At 39.7% G+C, this 7669-nt stretch overlaps 1 protein-coding gene across 1 annotated transcript in view; it reads right to left on the bottom strand.

The window, feature by feature from the left end:
• Positions 1 to 1101: 1101 nt before the first annotated feature.
• Positions 1102 to 7669, bottom strand: part of LOC110461040 (proto-oncogene tyrosine-protein kinase receptor Ret-like) — a 40765-nt gene continuing 34197 nt past the window's right edge. Inside the window, exons 12-15 of the mRNA XM_021514312.1 lie at positions 6986 to 7082; positions 3745 to 3844; positions 3107 to 3182; positions 1102 to 2813 (exon numbers count right to left, since the gene is read on the bottom strand). Coding sequence (XP_021369987.1) covers positions 2458 to 2813; positions 3107 to 3182; positions 3745 to 3844; positions 6986 to 7082 — 629 coding nt within the window. The 3' untranslated portion in view covers positions 1102 to 2457. The remainder of the gene's footprint in view (positions 2814 to 3106; positions 3183 to 3744; positions 3845 to 6985; positions 7083 to 7669) is intronic.

The following is a 7669-nucleotide window of genomic DNA, read 5'->3' as shown; positions in this document are numbered from 1 at the left end:
GTGTTTAACCTTCAGCTACAGTCCATCAATAAGACAATACGACATTCTGAATGTGTTTAACCACCAGGTCCAGCCCATCAATAAGACAATACGACATGCTGGTTGTGTTTAACCTCCAGCTCCAGTCCATCAACAAGACAATACGACATGCTGATTGTGTTTAACCTTCAGCTCCAGTCTATCAATAAGACAATACAACATGCTAGTTGTGTTTAACCTCCAGCTCCAGTCCATCAATAAGACAATACGACATGCTGGTTGTGTTTAACCTTCAGCTCCAGCCCATCCATAAGACAATACGACATGCTGGTTGTGTTTAAGCTCCAGGTCCAGCCCATCAATAAGACAATACGACATGCTAGTTGTGTTAAACCTCCAGCTCCAGCCCATCAATAAGACAATAAGACATGCTGGTTGTGTTTAACCTTCACCTCCAGCCCATCAATAAGACAATACGACATGCTGGTTGTGTTAACCTTCACCTCCAGTCCATCAATAAGACAATAAGACATGCTGGTTGTGTTTCTTACCTCCAGCCCCAGTCCATCAATAAGACAATACGACATGCTGGTTGTGTTTAACCTTCAGCTCCAGCCCATCAATAAGACAATACGACATGCTGGTTGTGTTTAACCTCCAGCTCCAGCCCATCAATGAGACAATACCACATGCTGGTTGTGTTTAACCTTCAGCTACAGTCCATCAATGAGACAATACGACATGCTGGTCGTTTTTAACCTCCAGCTCCAGCCCATCAATAAGACAATACGACATACTGGTTGTGTTTAACCTTCACCTCCAGCCCATCAATAAGACAATTAGACATGATGGTTGTGTTTAACCTCCAGCTCCAGTCCATCAATGAGACAATACGACATGCTGGTTGTGTTTAACCTTCACCTCCAGCCCATCAATAAGACAATTAGACATGCTGGTTGTGTTTAACCTCCAGCTCCAGTCCATCAATGAGACAATACGACATGCTGGTTGTGTTTAACCTTCACCTCCAACCCATCAATAAGACAATACGACATTCTGGTTGTGTTTAACCTCCAGGTCCAGCCCATCAATAAGACAATACGACAGCGTAGTAATGTTTGCTACATATACCTTTTTATTATCACATTTTAATCAATCAGGAAACAGTTTCAACACAATAAAATGTATTCATTTATATACATATATAATATACAGAGCATTCTTGTACTTATATATACAATGTTCCCCTTGGGTATCAACAAAACAATTCAAAATGATTGCTTGAGGGTAAGCTTCATTCGATACCGAGGGACAGGCGAAGAGGGAAGAAGATAGACATTAATAAATAAGTTTGAAAGAGTAGTTATCATTTCTGTTCAATAACTATTAAAAACATATTATTGAATATACGGATTGTATAACTGAATTGCAGTTGTCTCTGTATTTATTTTACAGTAATATGGTAAACTTCTCACCAGAAAATCGTCCCAATTTCTTCTTAAAAGTATAAATATAGAGAGCACATGGTCATTTTTTCTTAGAGTGGTGATTGGAGTAGGACTACGTACACGGACTCGGATTGCAACTTCATTGTGGATTGTCTCAAACATGATTTCACTATATCCGTATTGAAGGTGCTTATTTCGCAAATAAACAATGATAATTTGTACATACATGTATGTACTGTAACGTGTACTGATACACATGTACACCGTGATAAACATGTCAGATCTTTTTGGAATAAAAAAAAATATCAAATATTCCAATAATCCGTGTACGTTATCTGTCATCCTGAAAATCGGAAATATCTCATGAGATGGACATTAACACCGACAGTCAACGTTCTCCCGAAATCTGAGTCACTACTAATCGAATAGCGTCACGATCTTGCCATGGTTTAGGGGGCAGATAAACAATTCTATATACAAATCTGTCCCAGTGATGTAGCTGTCTCTACGACCAGCCACTTTACTGGGAACGACTGTGGCTGGATTATCGCAGCTCTGGTGTAGTTATACACACACTGTGTTTATTGGAATACGTAATATGTGGTAAAATCACGACATAATGGCGAAATCAATGCTGTATAATTATGAGTTTAAGTAGTTAATGCAATATATCTGAGATATGCTGAAATGGGACTCCGACATGTTTGCTCACACCTTGGCGCGGACGTCCTCTGTTGACATAATGTTCTCCTCTTTGGAATCCTCGTCATATGGTGTGATTTGGCTAGGTCAGTATTTTTGTGAAGTTAAAACATCTACTGTTCTTCAACCTTATCAGTACAGGACGCTGGTGCTTCGTCACAACTTGTAGGCTTAAAACGTGACCTGTTCATTACATAGCAGTGCTCGGTCGGCTTAGTGTGAATATATTACACGTCTGTTACTTTCCTATGACATATCTATGTAAAGAAGACATCTCTGTGTACAGAAGACATGTGTAATGTGCATCACAAAGCACAGTTTGGTCGGTTCAACATCTTTGTACAGATAGCGCATCTGTTTCCCTACTGTCCGGATCGTCGTCCGTGTCGGAGGACGGGGAAAATACAGCTGTCCCAGAGTCCAATAACAGAGCCAGCTTCTCCCCTCCAGGGGATTTATCATTTAAATCTAGGCACTTCCGGGAAGATAACCGAGAGGAATCTTCGCCATTTGAATGAAGGACGACTCTTTTGTCCATATTTTGTGTTGTTATATTGTCCGATGAATCGACCGGTAATTTACTTGTGGAGGGAGTCAAATAAGGTTCGGAGTTTCCCGAAATCACGCTTATGCTGCCGTACCTGTCAGCTAATCTTGGCTGATTCTGTTTTGGAAAAACCTTCCCTGAAATATTATCAATATAATCGTTATATTCCAGAAACAATATGTACATGCATAAAAGGACTTTAAAGGTATGTTATGCATGCTCACAATCCAATTTAACAAATATTTAACACCATTTAATCAGTACAGACGTCGTACACGAACAAGCACAGTGGAATTAGTCTGAAGTGACGACAACAATGATACAGCGGTTTTTGATTTTTCCCGCTGAACCTGCATTTAATAATTATGTGGAGTATTCTGTTTTTGAAAATCAGCATGAATCAGTCAGTGGTGTGTAAATGACTACGTACCCAAAGCGCTACCGAAACACTTGTCATACACGTCAGGAGTGGTGTCATCCAGCCCTCCAGTCAAATCCAGGTACTCCTGAAAGTACATCGTTTTGATGGTTTGCATTATGCGTACACATAGGATGGACTAGGATGACATTAGCCAGTAAGATATCATTATGATGATTTAATGTCTACCACAGAGTTCCTACAGGAACATAACAAAACATACTGGATAACTAGCGAAATCACTCTACGTCCAAGTTTTGGGGCTTAGACCTTCATCAGGGATTAAATGGTCATCACCCTTACGTCACATCCATATTTGAATCAAATTCCTGATGAAGGGCCAAGTCCGAAAGCTTTGGTTGTTGCTATTTATTCAGTATAATGAATCAAATACTTTCAGGTATCGTTGAAACATATACGAGTATATGAACTGTATCGTTCGGAAATACAAGGCTCTACTCATACTAGTATACAGGTTACCATGTACAATACTTATTTAAATAATTACTTCATGCCTTGTTAACTTTAAGGTTAGAACAAGTTTAGTCATAATCCACGCGACAATGGTGTAGATATAGTATGCAGGTCCTACGATGACAATATGTACAGTAGGTAAAGACAACGGAACTTGTGAACGTGTGTACACGTACTGTTCTTTGTTGGAGAAGGCGATCAAAAATGTCTGTCAGCTGGAAAAATGGCGGCCTCTCTGTAGGGTCCGTCTTCCAACATTTTTGCATAACAGCATACCTGTAAAATGGAAGAGATACGCTTGCTCGTTATGATGGTCTTTCTCCAATATAACCCATAAATAGGATAATTGTAGTGATAGGATCAGCAGAGGAAGGGCGCGTATTATTTCGACAAAACGTTCAACTGACGGAAAATAGTTACCTTATTATAGCGTCGTTATTGTCTACCAATTACTATGTTAGTCTGAACAGTCAGCAGGCTTAAGTTATCTGTAGCTATCGTGTGCGCCCATGGCATTGAAGGTAGGGAAAGCGCATAATTAAATGACTACATATATAAATGACTGTCAATGCCTTTGGATGTCTCTTCAGCTTTAGCATGCTCAGTTTTAGTGTGGGAGTTGAAGCTATTATTAACTCTACAATTGAAGGAAGCTGATAACTATTTGTTCGATATCTGAGGGTACACATACCTTGTATAACATGTTGTTCGATACCTGAGGGTACACATACCTTGTATAACATGGTGTTCCGATACCTGCAGGTACACATACCTAGTATAACATGTTGTTCGGCACCTGAGTGTACACATACCTACATGTAGTATAACATGTTGTTCGATACCTGCGGGTACACATACCTAGTATAACATGGTGTTCCGATACCTGAGGGTACACATACCTAGTATAACATGTTGTTCGATACCTGCGGGTACACATACCTAGTATAACATGTTGTTCGATACCTGCGGGTACACATACCTAGTATAACATGTTGTTCGATACCTGCGGGTACACATACCTAGTATAACATGTTGTTCGATACCTGCGGGTACACATACCTAGTATAACATGTTGTTCGATACCTGCGGGTACACATACCTAGTATAACATGTTGTTCGATACCTGCGGGTACACATACCTAGTATAACATGTTGTTCGATACCTGCGGGTACACATACCTAGTATAACATGTTGTTCGATACCTGCGGGTACACATACCTAGTATAACATGTTGTTCGATACCTGCGGGTACACATACCTAGTATAACATGTTGTTCGATACCTGCGGGTACACATACCTAGTATAACATGTTGTTCGATACCTGCGGGTACACATACCTAGTATAACATGTTGTTCGATACCTGCGGGTACACATACCTAGTATAACATGTTGTTCGATACCTGCGGGTACACATACCTAGTATAACATGTTGTTCGATACCTGCGGGTACACATACCTAGTATAACATGTTGTTCGATACCTGCGGGTACACATACCTAGTATAACATGTTGTTCGATACCTGCGGGTACACATACCTAGTATAACATGTTGTTCGATACCTGCGGGTACACATACCTAGTATAACATGTTGTTCGATACCTGCGGGTACACATACCTAGTATAACATGTTGTTCGATACCTGCGGGTACACATACCTAGTATAACATGTTGTTCGATACCTGCGGGTACACATACCTAGTATAACATGTTGTTCGATACCTGCGGGTACACATACCTAGTATAACATGTTGTTCGATACCTGCGGGTACACATACCTAGTATAACATGTTGTTCGATACCTGCGGGTACACATACCTAGTATAACATGTTGTTCGATACCTGCGGGTACACATACCTAGTATAACATGTTGTTCGATACCTGCGGGTACACATACCTAGTATAACATGTTGTTCGATACCTGCGGGTACACATACCTAGTATAACATGTTGTTCGATACCTGCGGGTACACATACCTAGTATAACATGTTGTTCGATACCTGCGGGTACACATACCTAGTATAACATGTTGTTCGATACCTGCGGGTACACATACCTAGTATAACATGTTGTTCGATACCTGCGGGTACACATACCTAGTATAACATGTTGTTCGATACCTGCGGGTACACATACCTAGTATAACATGTTGTTCGATACCTGAGGGTACACATACCTAGTATAACATGTTGTTCGATACCTGCGGGTACACATACCTAGTATAACATGTTGTTCGATACCTGCGGGTACACATACCTAGTATAACATGTTGTTCGATACCTGAGGGTACACATACCTAGTATAACATGTTGTTCGATACCTGCGGGTACACATACCTAGTATAACATGTTGTTCGATACCTGCGGGTACACATACCTAGTATAACATGTTGTTCGATACCTGAGGGTACACATACCTAGTATAACATGTTGTTCGATACCTGCGGGTACACATACCTAGTATAACATGTTGTTCGATACCTGCGGGTACACATACCTAGTATAACATGTTGTTCGATACCTGAGGGTACACATACCTAGTATAACATGTTGTTCGATACCTTAGGGTACACCTACCTTGTATAACATGCTGTTCGGCACCTGAGGGTACACATACCTAGTATAACATGGTGTTCCGATACCTGAGGGTACACATACCTAGTATAACATGTTGTTCGATACCTGCGGGTACACATACCTAGTATAACATGTTGTTCGATACCTGAGGGTACACATACCTAGTATAACATGTTGTTCGATACCTGAGGGTACACATACCTAGTATAACATGTTGTTCGATACCTGCGGGTACACATACCTAGTATAACATGTTGTTCGGCACCTGAGTGTACACATACCTACATGTAGTATAACATGTTGTTCGATACCTGCGGGTACACCTACCTTGTATAACATGGTGTTCCGATACCTGAGGGTACACATACCTAGTATAACATGTTGTTCGATACCTGAGGGTACACATACCTAGTATAACATGGTGTTCCGATACCTGAGGGTACACATACCTAGTATAACATGTTGTTCGATACCTGAGGGTACACATACCTAGTATAACATGGTGTTCCGATACCTGAGGGTACACATACCTAGTATAACATGTTGTTCGATACCTGAGGGTACACATACCTAGTATAACATGCCACAAAGGTTGAATTTGTAATTGTAAACTGTTCGGACAAACCGGTGTATGTTAAAACAATGACAATACTGAATTACTGTATACCGAGATACTCTCCTTTGGATATGTTAACTAAGAGGCATTGTCCAAGCTACTATAAATGCATACACTGTACGTGGAATTAAATATATTTTTTTAGGGAGGATCTTAGATCTGAAAATCATATCTTGCTGTAGTTCATCAATTCTTAACAAACATATGAAGATATCTACTTACATCTCGTCGGTACAAGATTCTGGTCTATCCATTCTGTAGCCAGCAATCAACAAATTATAGAGACGCTCTGGGGGTATACCGGGATAGGGCGGGGCACCTAAAATAAAACATAACTAACTCATCAATATTTCACACTTAAACATCAAATATAACAAACTCACCAGTATATCACACTCAAACATCAAACATAACTAACTCACCAGTAGAACACACTCAAACATCAAACATAACTAACTCACCAGTATATCACACTTAAACATCAAACAGAACTAACTCACCTGTATATCACACTTAAACATCAAATATAACAAACTCACCAGTATATCACACTCAAACATCAAATATAACTAACTCACCAGTATATCACACTCAAACATCAAACATAACTAGCTCACCTGTATATCACACTTAAACATCAAACATAACTAACTCACCAGTATTTTCCACTTAAACATCAAACATAACTAACTCACCAGTATATCACACTTAAACATAAAACATAACTAACTCACCAGTATATCACACCTAAACATCAAACATAACTAACTCACCAGTATTTTCCACTAAAACATCAAACATAACTAACTCACCAGTACACTTAAACAGCAAACATAACTAACTCACCAGTATATCACACTCAAACATCAAACATAGTTAACTCACCAGTACATCACACTTAAACAG

Source organism: Mizuhopecten yessoensis, unplaced genomic scaffold (assembly GCF_002113885.1).
Source record: "Mizuhopecten yessoensis strain PY_sf001 unplaced genomic scaffold, ASM211388v2 scaffold10547, whole genome shotgun sequence".
Taxonomy (NCBI): domain Eukaryota; kingdom Metazoa; phylum Mollusca; class Bivalvia; order Pectinida; family Pectinidae; genus Mizuhopecten; species Mizuhopecten yessoensis.
This window is presented reverse-complemented; position numbering and strand designations above follow the sequence as displayed.